General features: G+C 51.0%; 1 protein-coding gene across 1 annotated transcript; it reads right to left on the bottom strand.

Moving 5' to 3' along the window:
- Nucleotides 1–12,695: 12,695 nt before the first annotated feature.
- ZNF503 (zinc finger protein 503) lies at nucleotides 12,696–16,466 on the bottom strand. Its single transcript, XM_049789115.1, has 2 exons — nucleotides 15,897–16,466; nucleotides 12,696–15,116 (listed from the first exon to the last, which is right to left on the bottom strand). The coding sequence occupies exons 1-2, from the start codon at nucleotides 16,227–16,229 to the stop codon at nucleotides 13,464–13,466; spliced, it is 1,986 nt and encodes a 661-aa protein (XP_049645072.1). The 5' UTR covers nucleotides 16,230–16,466; the 3' UTR covers nucleotides 12,696–13,463.
- Between the last annotated feature and the right edge of the window lie 1,272 nt (nucleotides 16,467–17,738).

The raw sequence follows: 17,738 nt of genomic DNA, 5'->3' as shown, positions 1-17,738 counted from the left end.
GGTTTTTTGCACAGATCTTATGTTGAAATCAGGGTGTTATAGAGTGGCTTCTGATTTTGTCTCATTGTTAGGTGGCCATGCAGAAATCCCTGCCCTGAAAGCAAATTGTTACTGTTTCCAAGCCATTAGGGTGCTATATGAATCCACACTGGAGCAAGTCAGTGCCAGGAAAGCATTAGGGCCTTCCCTAAAATATTAATTCCCTAAAAGACTAAAAAAATTATTATAGACATATTAAAATTAAGACACTACAACAGCCTTATAGTAAGCACTGTAGTAGGAGTTCATGGCTTCTAAATACATTCCGCACTTGTTTCTGTGGATAAAGGCATTAGAACATTCTTATAGACCTCTATAAAGAGCAGTTGATCAAACACCTACTTAATCTAAACAGCTGTATCTGTTGCTGCAGGTCTCTTTAAAGTATAAAAGAGAATATAAGCTTTTGTGTTTCTCCTCTTTCACTCAGTTTGTTTCCTTCTTCTCACTATACTCTGGAGTGAATGGCGTTCGAGAAAACTATCATTTAGGCCATTGTGTTTCTTTGTGCAGTTATTCTAAATATCACATATCCAGAAATCTGTTCATTTATTCTAGATTCTCTAGCTTAACTGAGTACAGTTGTCTATAATAAGCTTTCATGATGTTTTGGATTTCTTGGGGGTTTGGTTGTAATCTCTCCCCTTTCATTTCTGACCTGATATATTTGAATATTTTCCCTTTTTATATTTTGTGAGTCTTGTGAGTGGTTTTCCTATCTTATTATTTTTTTTTCAAAAAACTAGCTCCTGGGGGCCGGGCGGTGGCGCTGGAGGTAAGGTGCCTGCCTTACCTGCGCTAGCCTAGGAGACGGACCGCGGTTCGATCCCCCGGCGTCCCATATGGTCCCCCAAGCCAGGAGCGACTTCTGAGCGCATAGCCAGGAGTAACCCCTGAGCGTTACCGGGTGTGGCCCAAAAACCAAAAAAACAAAAAAAAAACAAACAAAAAAAACTAGCTCCTGGTCTCATCAATTCTTGTATTGTTTTCTTTGTTTCTATATTGTTGATTTCTGCTCTTTTTTATTAGAAATAAATTTTTAAAAATACACTCAAGGCACAGGTACCAAAAAGAAATAGACAAATGGCATTATATAAAACTAATATGTCTATACTACAGAAAAAATATTTAACAAAATGAAAAGGTAAAAATGGGGGGAAATATCTTCAAGCCATATATCTAATATAGGGTTAATATCCATATAACACACTAGCTAACCAAATAAAACGAAAATCAAAACAAGACAAATAACCTCTTAAAAAATGGACAAAGGACCATTTTCCCAACAACAACATACAAATGGCCAATAGGTACAAGAAAAAGATATTCACAAAAAAGGGGGGGGGGTTGGCTCAGAGAGATAGCATGGAGGTAAGGCATTTGCCTTTTATGCAGAAGTCATTGATTTGAATCCCGGTATCCCATATGGTCCCCTGAGCCTGCCAGGAGCGATTTCTGAGAGTAAAGCCAGGAGTAACCCCTCAGCACCGCCCAGTGTGACCCAAAAACCAAAACCAAAAACCAAAACCAAAACCAAAAGAAAAAACTGACCATTAGGAAAATGGAAATCAAAAGCACAATGAAATATTCCCTTCAACATGTTAGGATAGCTATTGCCTTTTTTTTTTTTTTTAATTTTTATTGAGACCAATGTGAATTACAAGTCTTTCACAGTTATATTTAAGGTACATAGTGACAGTGAATTAGGGCAATTCCCACCACCAGTGTTGACTTCTCTCCACCACTGTTCCCAGCATGCATCCCATACCTTCACTCTTAGACTCCTGAACTGCTAGTGTAATGGGTCTCTTTAAGAAAACCCTTTTAGGGCCCGGAGAGATAGCACAGCGGTGTTTGCCTTGCAAGCAGCCGATCCAGGACCTAACGTGCTTGGTTCGAATCCCGGTGTCCCATATGGTTCCCCGTGCCTGCCAGGAGCTATTTCTGAGCAACAGCCAGGTGTAACCCCTGAGCACTGCCGGGTGTGGCCCAAAAACAAAAACAAAAAAAAGAAAACCCCTTTAAAATAGATGAAACGTGTTGGTATGACTTTAACTAGAAACAGTGACTTCAAAAAATAGTTGAGAGGTTCCTCAACATTTAAACTGCGAAGTGTCCTGTGATTAGACATTTCAGTTCTGTGCTTATGTCCAAAGGGAATTGGACATAATAAGCACAGAATATCATCATTTACAACAGTCAAGATATGGAAAAAGTCTATAAGTAAATGAGCAAATGAATAATAAAGATGCAGTGATGTGTGTGCATGTGTGTATATGTATATATGTAGGACATCACATATGATGGAATGTAATAATATTTGGGCATAAAAAGGAGGAAATCATACCATTTGCAATATACTTGTATGAATCTGGAGGAAGTCAAGCTCAGTGAAATTAGTGGAGGGGTGGGAGTTAAGGGACCAGGGATTGGGGATAGGGGATCCAGAATCAAGAATCAGAGATTGGGCATCAGGGATTAGGGATTGGTGGCATTGTTGGTTGAAGAGAATAAACTTAACAGTGCAGGATTAATATGTTCAAGTTCTAATGGACATCAGAGTGATTATAGCCAACAACATCACATTGTACACTTGAAATTTGCTAAGGGTGTAACCTTAAGTGTCGTCATCACACACATATAAAGGAAGTTTCTGGCATGATCGATGTGTTCATCAACTTTATTGTGGTAAGCAGTAATATATTAACTCAGATAATTTATCTTGAAAAATTGTCTTATAACCTATGTACAATTTTTATTCTTCAGTTGTTTCCCTCGCCCCCCCCCCAAAAAATGGAAAAAATAAGGTAGACTTAAGTGCACAGAGAAAAAAGAAAACTATGACCTAGCTCTTTCCAAGATAATGAATCATTTTGTTTTGTTGTTTTTATGTAGGTTGTTGGGTCACACTGGAAATGCTCAGGGGTTCTTCCTGACTCTGTGCTCAGGGATCATTTCTGGCAGGCTCAGGAGACCATATGGGATACTGGAGATTGAACCTGGGTAGGCTATCTGCAAGGCAAATATTCTATCCATTGTACTATTGCTCTGGACTCATGAAGTGTTTTATTTTGTTAATTAATTTTATTTTGTTAATTAATTTTATTAATTTTATTGGAGTATCAAGAAGATTCTTAAATTTTATGTATTAAAATTTGCTATGTATTTCAGTATAAAAATTATGTATTAAAATATATAAATCAGTATAGCCATTGGTTCACAGGGATTGTGGTGGGGATACACACCTGGCTGTGATTTGGGATCACTCCTGGCTCTGTGTTGAGGGATCATTTCCGGTGGTGTTTTGGGGACCATATGCAATGCCAAATTTGCTCCTTGTGGGGCCTGGAGAGATAGCACAGCGGCGTTTGCATTGCAAGCAGCCGATCCAGGACCAAAGGTGGTTGGTTCGAATCCCGGTGTCCCATATGGTCCCCCGTGCCTGCCAGGAGCTATTTCTGAGCAGACAGCCAGGAGTAATCCCTGAGCAACACTGGGTGTGGCCTCCCCCCAAAAAATTGCTCCTTGTGCAAGGCCAGTACCCGGCCCACTGTACCATCTCTATTGCTCTTCAGTTCTTTCTTAAAGGGGTTTAGAGAACTCATAGACTGACTCTTGAGCCTGTCTGGTTCCTGAGAGAACCACAGTTCTGGAGAAGTTGTGCAATGTAATTGGTTGTTTTATAGACTGGGGGCTGTGGAGGGGCCTGGTGCCTGGTGATGGACAAGTGTGTTCAGCTCAAGCAGGGCACATTCAGAGATATGGTGTCACAAGGACACACCTTCCCCATCACACATTCCCTCTTATGTCCCTGGAGACTGGGCCAGGAGCCTGAAAGAGCTATAGCTCCTGAGGTAATGCTCAGGGACAGCCACACCCACCTCCTATTAACCTCCCTATCAACCTCCTAGCAGCCTCCCTGCTGCCAGATGATGTCACTGTGGGCTGACGCTGCAGCTGTCCCTGGACCTTCCTCATATGGCCCCAGTGGCCACTTCCTTCCTCCCAAATGAGGGTTCTGAAGGAGAGTATCCCCAAAGAGGAGACAGTAGCATCACTTCCTCTTTGTTAACTGGCCTGCTCTGGTTTAAGGAGAGAAGAGAAGAGAGACCATATTCTCTGAGAAAGGATCATGGGCTTTCTAGTGTCAGAGGACACATGGATGGGACACAGAGTGTCATCATCTTTGGAACATAGTCCAAATGACTGTCCCTGTACACTTTACTCAAGAATTCCATTTTCAGCATTAGTCCCACTTTCTTCTCCTGGTCTCTTGCTGCACTCAGACCTACACCTTAGGGTTCAGCTATTTCTGCTCTATTCACAGCTTGCAAATGCACATGTCATCTCTGACATGTTGCAGACATTAGAAACTCAACCAAAGGCTGGATCAATAGTATGTGTGTGTTTGCCTTGCATGTGACTGACCTAGGTTTGATTCCCAGCATCCCATATGATTCCCCCAAGACTGCTAGGAATGATTCCTGAGCGGAGCCAGGGGAAAGCCCTGAGCATCACCATATTTGGCCCCAAAACTAATAACAATAACAATGATAATAATAACAACATAAAAGAAACTCAACCAGGGGCCGGAGCGGTGGTGCAAATGGTAGGGCATCTGCCTTACATGTACTAGTCTAGGACGGACCACAGTTCGATCCCCTGGCCTCCCATATGGTCCCCCAAGCCAGGAGCGATTTCTGAGTGCATAGCCAAGAGTAACCCCTGAGCATCACTGGGTGTAGCCCAAAAACAAAAACAAAAGTAAAAACAAAAAAAAGAAACTCAATCATACAAAACTCAAACTCAATCTCCTTCCCAAAGCCCATTCTTCCATAGAACATCTAGGTACACTCCCCACCCCTCCGCAAAACACATCCACACAAAACTCACACTAACCCTGAGGATACAAACCATACCCAAATCATACTACTGACATGGGAGGAAGGTCAATGCTTCCCAGGGATTTGGATCTGGGGTGGCTGGATCGACAATTTGTAACCATTTGAGTGGGATTGAAATAGGGATTCCTAGGGTGTGCTAGTATGTATTCAACAAGCAACTCTCTGGGGTCAACACACTTGTGACGTTTGCCAATTGCTTTGGTGTAAATGCTCCCATCAAAGCCAATGGCAAACTGTCAACATAACACAGTGGAATGAGTATCTGGGAAGAGAGAGGTGTAATTGGCTTTTGGGAACCAGCTTGAACTGATTCCACTACAATTCCTGACCTGCCATGTACATTTGGACAGAAAGGCAGAAATGTGCGACTTCACAGTGCCAAGAATTAGAGGCACCAGTGAAAAGCACAGAAATAACAGTCTTGGTGACTGTCAGACTAGAATAATTCCAACTCTATCATTTCTAGGCTTATGTGACTTCGTCTCTTTATGTCTCAATTTCTCCCGTTCTACAGTGGGAGCTAATGACAGTACCCATTTCTTAGTTATAGTGAAGGCTGCACCAATTACTACTGACCTGTGGCCAGTTCACATGAATGTTTCCTTCCGTTAATTCCACAGAGCAGGCAATGAGAAGTTGGCTTGGTCAGAATATTTTAGTAAAGAAAACCCAGAAACCCTTGGGGATGTTCCCCAAGGCCATGATCTTTTTTATATTGAACTTTTGGATAGTCTTCAAGATCAAGAATTTTAAATCTGATCTGCAGTCCATGAACTACCTGAAACAATTTCCTCACTAATTTCTCTGAAGAGAGAACATTGCTTTTTACTGGATTAAAGAAGCAAGACTGCGGTTTCCTGGATCCTTCCCTCAACACACAAAAAGCTTAAGATCTTGGGGTGTGGAAGGTGTCAGATTCCCATCTCCCCGAATTGTCGTTGGAAGATGCAGTGAGGAGAGATCTTTATATAGTGTGTGAAAAAAAAATAGCAGACACAGGCCCACAAAGGGATCAGCATAGAATCTTGAAATGTCTCTCCCTGAGTGGGAACTAAGCTCCCAGCAATCCGGACATTAAAATTTCCCCTCCATATACCCGTTTTTGCTTTCCTATTTCCTGCGCTCCTCCCATAATCCTGAGTCTTCTTTGCCCTTTTCAAAGACTCCCTGCCCACTCATACCCACCTGGCTCCAGCACAGATATGCCTGGAAGGTCACCAGGGGTGTGTATTCACACCTACTCAAGCGATGTGTTGAGTCAGTCAGACTGAATTCTTTGTGGCTCTGTTTTTTTCTTTTACATTTCTATAGTTATTTTACAATTAAGGTAAGATTAGTGCAAAGTTAATTTAACATTGCATCTGTGTAGAGTTGACTTTATATTCAGTTATTATTGTCTTTCTACTTTGTCACTAACACAAAAAGGGGAGAGGTAGCTTAAAATGCTTCTCTTTTTCACCAGTTGGTTTTCCCCACTTTTGGTCTTTGGGTTATGCCCAGCAGTGCTCAGGGTCTACTCCAATCTTTTGAGCCATCTCCCTTCTGGGCTCCAGTTATTGTTTATTCTTGTCTGGGGGAAGATGGTTTGGGCCACATATGGGTTATGTGGTCTTCTCAGGTCTTACTCCTGCCTCTGCACTCTTGGCAGTACCTCAGAGTAACATGTGGGGTACTGGTGATTAGTTTAGGACCATGTGCAAGGCAAATGCTGCAATTTCTGAGCTATCTCTCTGGAACCGTGCTCTTGTTTCAAAAAATATGCTCTCAATTTTAAAATAAAAGGAAGAGAGGTACAGATCATACATACATGTGGTATAAAGAAGCATAATACGAGAATAACAAATGGCCAAAGGAAACAGAACCTGAGAACTGGTCTACAGAAATTAGTTTGCCAAGGGGTGGGGGTATGTGGTGCTGAGGTGGCCTTGATGGAGAAAAGCAGACACTGGTGGGGAGTGTGGTGTTAGAATATTGTGTGCATAAAATCCTGCCATTATCATTACTATAAACCATTGTACTTCAAATTAAAAAAATCTCATTAAATAATAACAACGACTGATTCTCCTCATCCTGGCCACGATGAACCAGTGTCTAATCAAAGTGGTACCAATTACCCTCCTCAAAAGCATTGCAATATGCAAATCCATACATCACAAAGAACAATGCCCCAGCAGTCTCAAATCACCATTCCTGAGGACTTAGCAAATAGGCCACTTCACCAGCAAACAGGAGAAGTTGAGAGATAGAGGTCACCATGCACCAATTGATTCCATTTCTGGGTGCCCCCTGCCACTAGACTGCAGGGGGATTTGCCATTGCTCTTGAAGGGGTCCACTCTCTCTCAGAGACAGCTCTGGGCCCTGTGTTAAGGTGTAACTCCAGGATGCAGAGTCTTATATGCAGTGCCAGGAATTGAACCAAAATGGGTACCATACAAGGCAAGTGTTTTAAACCTTGTATTATCCGACTGGCTGCAGAATTTGCTCATTTCTATCCCAATTCCCATTCTTCTTCCTCCCTCCTGCCCCGAGTAATAGAATTGTGTATTTCTTTGAGGCAGCAGAAATCTTGGACCCAGTTCTCAGATGAAGTTTGCATTTCCCAGATTCTCTATTAAACTCAGCCATGTGACATCCCATGAGGTATAAGTTGAGGAGATGAGTGTGGATTCTAGACTGTAAATTTGCTGTTTCCTTTTCTCCTTCCTGTTGTGTAGAAGGAGGTGACAGGAACTGAGCCCTGGAGGCCATCTGGAGTGAGAGGGTGAAAGTTCTCTGATTGTCACAGCAAAGCATGAGTCCCTGATGACTAAACTAACCCTGGGATCCCCTCCAAATTCGAGAGAACATTCATCTTTTCTCACAGCCATGGAGGCTTCCATTATATACATGTACAGTGTCTACATGTTCCACAGTGGTTTTTATTTTTTTATTTTTGAGCCATCCCCCAGTGGTGCTCAGGGGTTACTTTTGGCTCTGCATTCAGAAGTCACTCCTGGCAGGCTCAATAGACCATATGGGATGCCAGGGATTGAACCCAGATTCAGCTGCATGTAAGGCAAATGACTGACCTGCTGTGCTATTATTCCCACAGTTTATTTTTTTTTAATTTAGCAGTTAATTTATTTATTTATTGGGTTTCAGACCATACCTGGTGATGCTCAGGTTACTCCTGGCTCTGTGCTCAGAAATCGCTCCTGGCAAGCTTGGGGGATCATATGGGATGCCAGGAGTCCAATCGGGTCCATCCTGGGTTGGCCACATGCAAGGCAAAGTCTGGCCCCACCCACAGTGTTTTTTAATCCAGCCATCTGTTCTTGGAAATCAAGCAATTTGCTGCTCTGTGAATGGATCTGGAGTTATCATGCTAAGTGAAGTCAATTGGAAAGAAGGGGTCAGATACAGGATGATTCTCTTATATGCAGAATACCAAGAAACATAGTAAGGGAAACACAAATGATGAAATGCGACAAAACCTGAGAACTGGTCTACAAAACTGAACTTACAGAGGGGTGGTAAAGGATGAGGAGTGAGAGAAACCCTGAAACAATAGTAAAGAGGACAATCTGGTGTGTATCTGTGGTGGGGGGCGGTTGGTGTTGGAATGTTCCATGCATGTATCTCTTGGATAGTATTGTAAGTCACAGTGGTGAAATTCAAATATAATAGAAAAGTATTCATATTTTTTTGGGTCCACCTGGTGGTGCTCAAGGACTGCTCCTGGCTCTGTGCTCAGTGATCACTCTTGGCAGGCATGAGGAACCATATAGGGCTTTCACCTCACCCAGTTAAGGCCAGGCTTGGGAGCCTGCCCAGCCCTAGGCCCAGGCCTACATAAAGAGGAAAAGGTCCCAGGAGGTGAAATGATACCAGGTCTGTATTCGCTTCCAAATATTGGGGGATGAACAAGTTGGAGGAGGGAGAGGGGACACAAGATAAGCACTGAAGTGGATAAATTGCTGAGACTGGGGTGATGGGTGACATCAGAGCTTCTCAAATTTATTTGAATTTTTGGTCCCTTTTCAGAAACAAAAAATTACTCAGCGCTCCCTGGAAATGTGCCTTCTTTAAGCAAACAAACAGAAAACACATGGGAACTACTATTTTTTCCAGCCGTGCATGCAGCCTGCTTTGGGAAACCCTGGCTTCCACCATCCTCCCTATCCCTCTGTGAGCTTGAAAACATCCGTAACAAGACACATAATAATAATACTGACAACAGCGATGTCTGCCTTGCTCTCCCCCATTGTCCTGCGTTCCAATCACAGGCAGGCGAAGAGTAGCCCTACCATGCCAGATGCTGCACATTCGCCATCATGTCCAGTGGTATGACATCAAGTTAGCAGCCATGTCTTGCCCTGTCTCCGATTCCTTTCTGGTAAATGGAGCTTAAAGTCTCTCAAGCCTTCTGGAATTGTGGTGACGTGTAAGCGGGATATTACAGAATAATATGACGTTTGTTTGTGTGTATGCATTGGCGTCATCCTGAGCATAATAGGCTGGGGCCACAGAGGATGAGGTTTAGGTCAGGATGTATCAAAGAAGCCACAGGGACAAAGTGACCTCCTCGCGACAGGCCTCCTCTTCTTAGCAACTTTCACACATTTCCCAAAGCCCTGTGGACACAAATAGAAGTTTCCCCTTACTGCTTAGACATCCCCTGGGGGCAGACACGAGGGTCATCTACCATTCAGGGTCACATCCAGAGGCCCAGGCTGGGGCTGGTTTGGCTTTTCTCTGTGGATCTCACAACTGGCTTCCAGAACTTACCCAGGTTCGATTCCTGGCATCCCATATGGCCCCCCTCAAGCTTACCAGGAGTGCTTTCTGAGTGCAGAGCCAGGAGTAATGCCTGGGTGTGCTGGGTGTGGCCCAAAAAGAAAAAGAAAAACAAACACCAGAGAGACAGAGACAGACACAGACAGACAGGCAGACAGACAGACAGACAGACAGACAGACAGACAGACAGAGATATGGGTAGCTCATCATGGCGGAAGTTGTGAGTGAATGGACTCATGGATGTGTGGGGTGTGACAGTGGACAGATATAGTGACCTGGACAGACATGGAACTGTCTCTGGGTGTTCTCATACTGAGGGAAGGGCCACTGACAAGCCAAGTGCCCCTCTGGGATAGGAAGGAAAGAGCAGAGCGATGTGAGGGGAGTGGAGAATAAAGAAAGGGCAACAGAAACCGGGCAGGTGAGGAAGGGGGAGGGCATGGTTTCCAGCGGGAAGAAGCGAGAAGCAAAGGGAGTGGACACCAGCTCTCCGTTGTTCCCCAAAGTGACGCAAAGAGGTGGAAGAGGGGCGTCCCTGTAGACCCTAGCGGGAGCCCTGCATGCGCAACCCGGGGTTCCGGGGAGCCTTCCCGCTTAGCCGGGCTCCGCAGTGCCGCCTGGCGGACACGGCGCGCTCCGCTAGCCGGCGCTCCGCTCCCAAGACCTAGTCACGAGGGAAGAAAGAGCGAGCTTGGATCGGTGGAAAGGGAAAGAGAGAGAGAGGGAGGGAGGGTGCACGTCCTAGAAGGGGCTTGTGCATTTGGTTGCACCTTCTGCACCTACTGACTTCTGACTACCCGCTCCTCACTCTCTCCGCGTCCTGGGTACACGTCGGGGGAACCCTCTCTTTATTCCTCCAGCCCCAGAATTTTGCTGCTTCTGGTGGAAGAGGGGAGGGGGTATCTTATTAAAATGTCAAGGCATCTGGCTTCTGATTTTTGTCAATAAAATTTCAAGAGAGGAGCGTGACGGAACAAGCCTGTCCCGAGCGTCTCCGGGTGGGCGCCGCGGTGGGGGTCTCCTGAGGTCCTTTCCCAGCACTCCCGGGAAAGCGGATCGAGGGGATGTGGTGGCCTGGTGGTTCCAGGACCCCGGTCCCAAGATGCACAACAGAAGGACCAGAGGCTGTGACGGGGCCCCTCGCGGCTTTTAGTTCCTAAAGCCGTGGACCCTGGAGACAGTTGGCACTCGGGTTCCAGCACCTTTTTTTAAAGTGCTCCCTTGCCACGGAGCGGGGCGGTTTCTCCAAGAGCCTGGGGAAGACAGTTGGAGAATCTCAAGGAGCCAGACTCGGCCAGGCCCAGAGCAGCTGCTTAGTTGGACACAAGTGCGCGCAGGGCGGTGACACCCCCCAGACACGGCCATTCTGGGCCTTCCTCGCGTGCGCCCGAGCATGACTTTCGGGGGGAGCTGGAGGCTGCGCCGCGGTGGTCCACGGAGGACACCAAGGGGCCCAAGTCTGCACCCTTTCACCAGGCAACGGCTGTAAACGCTCCGGGGCGTCCAGTGTCGGGGTGGGGGTGAGGGTGACCCGAGAACGGCCCAGAAAACACAGAAATTAGTAGGACTGTGGAAAAGCCCCAAAGCTCTCCACCCCTACGCGGGTCGCACACTGGGCCCCCGAAGACCAAAAGCGGATCTGCAGGGCCCGAAGTCTCCCGCTGCGGCAGCAGCCAGGGGGAGCTTGGTGCCCAGGAGGCCGCGGCTGGCTTCCGAGGCCCCTGAATGGCCTGGCTGCAGGAAGGGGGAGCTCGGGGTGCGCCTCTGGGTCGCCACGCGGGATCCCAGGAAGAATGCGCCCTGAGCCGTGCGTTCCTCCCGGAGACCCCTGGGGTGGGGGGTCGCGTCCGGGCCTTGGGGGATCTGCGGATATTTAAGGGTAGGGTGGGTAGGGGACCCGGGACACCTCACTCTACCCCACCCCACCCTACCTAGCCGATCCGGGCAGCCCAGGACCCGGCGGCTCAAGTTGGGCAAAGAAGAGCGAGCGCGCACGGCGCGGGGATCCCCTTCGGGGAGGAGAGTTCCTAAGAGTCTCCGCTGAGCCAAAGGCCCAGAGATCGGCCCTCGGGGTTCACTGGCCTGCGACGGGCGCCGGATCCCCGGCGGGGCGGCGTAGAAGGGGCTTCCGCGTCCCGGCGCGCTCTCCGGGCGTAGACGGGGCCGAGGCGCGGGGACGCGGAAGCACGGCTGCTGTATCCGCCAGCCTCGGAGCCTGCCTCCACCCTGGCAGCCGCCGGCACCGGGAAGTGGAGGGATCGGCTGGCCGCCCCCTCTGGTCCCGGGCAGTTCCCGAAGAAGAAAAGAGGGAGCGCATTCGCTCTTCCCCCCCAGGGACAAGAGGGGCTGGGCGCGCTCCCCTAGGCCTGGGAAAGGGGGCTCCTGCACCCCACGCGCCCCAGCCCCGCGGCCTGCCACCCCCACCGCGACGCACGCTGCCAAGCACCGGGGGACGTGTTTGGGATCCGCCCCGCCCCGCACAAAACGAAACCCAAATTCCCCCCCACCCCTTGCTTTATTCTTGCTTTTGAGACAAACCGACTGCTGGGAGAAAACAAAAACAAAAACGAAATCAGCCACGGCAGCTCGGACCACCTTTTCCAAGGGGAACCCTCCTCCTTAAAAATGTGATTCCCGAGGCCAGGCATGGCTGGGCAGCCTCGTCCCAGGGAGTCCCAACAAAACGTCGCCAATGCGGCCCGGGGTCCCAGCGGAGCAGGGGGACTGGAACCCCGCGCTTCTACTGTGGCTGCGGAGGAGTCTTCATTTTCTTGGAACCCAAAAATAATAATTAAAAAAAGGATAAGAAGTAAAACCTTTTAATACATCAAATATACGGAATTTTAATCTTTAAAGCGATACATTGTCTATTATTTTAGTACATGACGTAAACCTTACTTGTCCCCTTCTCAGCCGGTGGACTTAAAAATTAAAAATAGTTAAGTGTTCCTTTGAAAGAACAAAATAAGGCAAATGAGGTTTGGGAATAGAATTGTTTTTCCTTTTTTTTTTGTTTTCTTCCAGAATACATACAAAAAATACCCATTCTCTTTCGATGGTATACACCTTAAAAATAATTGCAATTTGAAATCAGAGCTGAACAAATTGTGACTTTGTTTTTTTCTTTTTTTTGGTAACAAACATGCATGTAAATTTTGTGTTTCAATCAGACATTAAATAAAAACGTACAATACAATCATAGCAATTTAAAGTAACATTAAAGAGAAGACCTCTAGTTCTGTGGCGGTTTTGTATTTATTTATAATCTACATGGGATGGGAGGGTTTATTTTCCATATCTTTTTTTTTTTACCCTCAAGTTTAAATCTCCCCTCCTTTTTTTTTTTTTTTTTTTTTAACCTACGGAGCTCAAACTAAATAATGCACTTTTTGAACCACGGGTCCGCTTGGAGCTAACATAAATAAATACCAGTGCTCATCGCTGCAGTCCTTAGACGAACACCTCCATTATTTTTCCTTTTTTTGTTGTTTTTCTATAAAAAGTCAAATGGTGTTTTGCTTTTTTTTTTTCAACTTTTATAAAGTTTGGGTAGGGAGGTGAGAGGTGGATGGGGCAGAGAAGAGGTGTTTCCCACCGGGTCTCAGCCTTTTTTTTTGGGGGGGGGAGGAAATAGATACGGCATTAAATGTTTTTTTCCTTCGATGGCCCTGGTCTTCCCCCATGCGCGCTCTGGGCCCCCTCTCCTGCTTTCCTCTGCTCCCTGGCACGCCCCTAACTCCCTTCACTGATACCCCAGCGCTGAGGCCGTGGTCAGTCTCTGTCCGTAGAGGGCATAGGGAGAGTAATAGGGTCCGGTGGCGGCAGGCACCGGCACCGGAGCGCCGGGGGTGGGCAGTGGGCTCTTGGAATACGGGTGGTAGCGGCTGCTGAGTCCCAGCGCGTGGTGAGGACTGCGCAACGCCAGCGTCCCTGGGCTGCCTGGAGCGCCCGACGTGGGGATGTGCATGTGACAGGCCATGGCGGCCGCAGCAGCACTGGCCAGGGATGAGGAGCTGGGGTAGCCCGACAGCAGTTTGTCTGTCCCGGGGAAGGCCGTGTGGGTCCGCAAGTGGCTCAGCAACTCTTCGGAAGTGGCGAAGCGCTTGTCGCACGGCCCATTGGCCGACACCCAGTTGCAGATGTGAGGCAGCGGGTCGTTGGGCAGCATGAAGCCGTAAGGGTAGAGGGGGTGGCCGGCCAGCGAGGGCGGGGTGGCCCCGGCTGCTGCGGCTGCCGTGAGCGATGAATGCACGCCGTGCAGCGGATGCGTTGGGTACACCAGCGGGTATCCGGACTTGAGCGCCGCGGCCGCGGCCGCCGGGTCATGCGCACACGAAGCGCTGGCAGCCGCTGCCCCGGCCAGGTGGCTGGCACAGTGGTAACTGAGACAGTACGGGTCCCGGCACAAACTGGCCGTCATCACGGACGGCGGCGACGCCCCGGCCAAGGGGCTGGAGCCGGCCGGCTTGCTGCAGCCCAGAGAGCCCGCCGCGGCCGCCGCCAGCTGCGCCCCAACTAGGCTGCCGGGCTTGGTGGGGTCCAGAGCCACGCCGTGGGGCAGGAACTGGGGCGGGTAGCCGGCATAGGCACCCGCTAGGCTGCCGGGATAGGTCATGCCCGCGGGAGGCAGAGGAAACACAGTCTGGCCCGGTTTGTAGGGGGACACTGGAGCCACCAGCCCCGAGCCCAGCACTGACGACGAGGTGGGCGCACTGGGGCCCGAGCCTGCGCTGGAGCCCGAGGAGCCGCCGCAGTCCGAGCCCAGGGCCTTGCCCCCTGGGCCTCCATCTGGATGCTGGTTTACGTCCACATTAATCCCGCCGCCGCCGCAGCTAATCCGGCCATGCGCTAGTCCCGTGGGGCCCCCTTCGGCCGATGCGCCCCCGGAGCCTTTGGCAACGCCAACGCCGCCGCCAGAGCCCGAGTCCTGGTCCTTCTTGTCATCCTTGGCCTCCGGGCCGCCCCCAGCCGAGGGCAGCAGGCCTCCCGGTGAGCAGGCCGATGCGCTTGAGCTGGGACTGCCTGTCCTGGGTGTGAACGGCTGGCAGGTGGCGCTCGGTACCCGGAATCCCGACTTTTCCGCCGAAACCCCCCCACTGCTGCCGCCACCGCCACCACCGCCACCGCCTCCGCCGCCGCCGCCTCCCGGCTCCTTCTTATCCGAGCCGGGTTTCGAGTAGGGCTTGAAACTCGACTTGTCCTCCACGCCGATGTCGCTCAACTTGAGGGGCCCCGACTTGGCATCCTTATCGCCCCCGGCGCCACCCCCGGCGCCACCCGCGCTGCCCGCATTGGAGGCAACCGAGGAGAGTTTGGAGGAGGGCGAGGGGTCTGGCTTCCCGATCTGCGAGCACGTTTGCGCCAACAAGGCCAGGGGACTCTTCTTGGCGTCCAGCTGTGGGTCAGACGTAGGGGTAGAGGTGGAGGGTGCGGAAAGAGAAAAATAAAGGGGAAACCGTTTAGAATCTCGGTTCCTGAGCTCAGAAAGCCCTTCCAACTCCAGGTGCGTTTCTAAGAGACACTCACTCATTCTCTCTCTCTCTCTCTCTCTCTCTCTCTCTCTCTCTCTCTCTCTCTCTCTCTCTCTCTCTCTCTCTCTCTCTCTCTCTCTCTCTCACACACACACACACACAGTCCCCTCCCCATCAGCTCTTAAACTCTAGACTTAAAAAAATTCAAGATATTTTGCTTTCTGGTCCCTAGACCCAGAATTGTACCCCCCCCCCCACTTTGGCCGGCAGGCCCTTTGGAGGCTGTGTGCTTCTATGGACCCACGAGAACTCAGACTTTAGAACCCCATTTCCAACTCCGTTTCCGGCTAAGAGTGCCTTCCACACTAGGTCGGAAAGCAAAGGGAGGGGGCTCTCTAAGACCAAAGGGACAAACAAGTTTGAAGTCCCTTGCTCTCCGCAGCATTCACAGACACCCTTTTCTACCTCCTCCGTCCTTTCCTTTTAGCCCTACTTTTAAGGTACGGAACGTCTTCTGGGAGGGGGGGCGGCCTCATTCCCTACCCCCACCGTGGCGCTGAATCACTTCAAACCCCCCCTCCCCGCCTTCCATTCCCATTCCCAGAGAAAGAAATTCCGCGGGGCGGCAAGCTCAGCGTCTGGGGGTGGTGGTGGTGGTGGTGTCCCACCAGTAGCGTCTTGGTTTTTTAAGAGGGTCCTCTTACCTCGATGGGGCTCACGGGAGTGGAAGGCAGCGGCTGCAGATACTCGGGGTGCAAAATGTGGCCAGTCCTCGCCGTCAGCATCTTGAGCACCTTGATGGGCAGGCGGTTGGCCTGGCGGAGAGGGTCAGAGGGGGGCACGGCGTGCACAAAAGGCTTGGTGGTGGTGGTGGTGCTGCTGCTGCTGCAGCCGGCCGGGGACGAGCCGGGGCCGGGGCGCGAGCAGTTTCCAGAGAGCGCGCTGGTCCAGGCCGGCTCCGCGCCGCTGCCGCTGCCGCCGCCGCCGCCGCTGTGCTTACTGCTTCGTAGGGCAGAAAGCGAGGGCGCTGTGCTCATGACCCACCCGCGCGCATGGGAGCAGCGGGGGGAGGGCTCCGGGAGGTGCGGGGCGGGCTCGGGGCTGCGCGCTCGCCTGGGGAGCAGGAGCAGGAGCTGGAGCAGCAGCAGGAGGAGGAGGAGCTGGCGCGGCGGCCACCAGTGCCCAGCGCGCCTCGTTGGCGCCGAGAGCCCGGGGCGAGTAATCCTTGAGTGGCCGGCGGAGCCGCCGTGGCCAGGCGGGAGGAGCCGAGCTGGAGGAGCCGAGCGAGCGAGCGATCGGGCCGGCCGAGGTGCCGGGTGGGCTCGCGGCGGGCCGCCCCCAAGGCTGCGCCCCCCTGCGTTGCAACGGGCTCGCGGCCCGGCGCTGGGGCTGCGATGCGCTGCGCTACGCTGCGCTGGGCGATGTGAGCCGCTGCCTGTCCAGCCGGGGCTCTGGCGAGGAAACTCACTTCCAAAGCAGCTGCACCGAGGGGGAGATTAAAGCCTTTGCCGCCTTCCAATCAAATGGGAGCCCGAGGTGATTGGAGGGTCAAGGGGATGTGACGCGCCCCGCGCCGCCGCCGCCGCCGCCGCCAGGACTCTCGGCGCAGGTTTTAATGGGCTGCGCCCCCTTCGCCGCCGCCCCCAGCTCGCGGGTCTCCTCCCTAGACTTCGCGGCGAGAACTAGCCGGACCTTGATTCTCCGTTTGCTATCGGCCGCCTCCCTCTTTATTTTTTTTTGAAATCTTCCTCCAGATCGGAAAAGAAAAATACACAGAAAACCTGATGGCAGGAGGGGGTTGTTTAGGAGGCGCACACAGAGACGGGGGTGTCCAGCCCCGCGGGAGGATGCATGGAATGGGGATCCCGCTCTGCAAATATTCTCTCCTGGAAAATTGCTGTCGGGGGGGGGGCACAGCCGCCCTCCCGGGGAAGGGCAGATGTGGGGAGGGAACGGGTGCTGCAAGAAGCCCGCCCGCCCGCCCGCTCCGCTTTGCCGAGAAGCGAGGACGGAGAAACCAGAGGCCTAGGTGGGCCGCGGAGGCAGTGGCAGCGGCGGCGCTTCCCCAAGCCGCGCACCGGGCACCCCGCCCTTCCCGGTCACGTGAGAGCCGGAAAGGCGCAGATTGGGGCAGGCGCCGGGGTCACATGTTTCCTCTGTTTCACACTCGGTTCTTCCCCCCACCCCTTACACCCCCGTTCTTACTCTCCCTTGCCACTCTCTCTTTCTCTCTCCCCCCCCCACCCATTTCTTTGGTATCTCCACCCCTCCATCAATTGTCAATGTTCCCCGACCGCAATCAATCAGTTATTTGTCAGCTCTTGTCAATCCGACCATGATTTATGTCAGCTTTTGTTGCTGATTACAAGGCGGGTGCGACTCGAAGGGAGAAGGAGCGAGGGAGAGGCGGAGGGAGAGAGAGAAGGAGAGGAAGAGATGGAGGGAGAAGCACTGGAGGGGGGTGGCACAGGCCTAGAGGCAGCCTCTGAGATAGAAGGCGACGTGGGGAGGGTGGTGGTGGTGGTGGTGGTGGAGAAGAAAGGGTG

The sequence above is a fragment of the Suncus etruscus genome, chromosome 15 (assembly GCF_024139225.1).
Source record: "Suncus etruscus isolate mSunEtr1 chromosome 15, mSunEtr1.pri.cur, whole genome shotgun sequence".
Taxonomy (NCBI): domain Eukaryota; kingdom Metazoa; phylum Chordata; class Mammalia; order Eulipotyphla; family Soricidae; genus Suncus; species Suncus etruscus.
The sequence above is the reverse complement of the archived record's forward strand: the minus strand, read 5'-3'. Positions and strand labels throughout refer to the sequence as shown.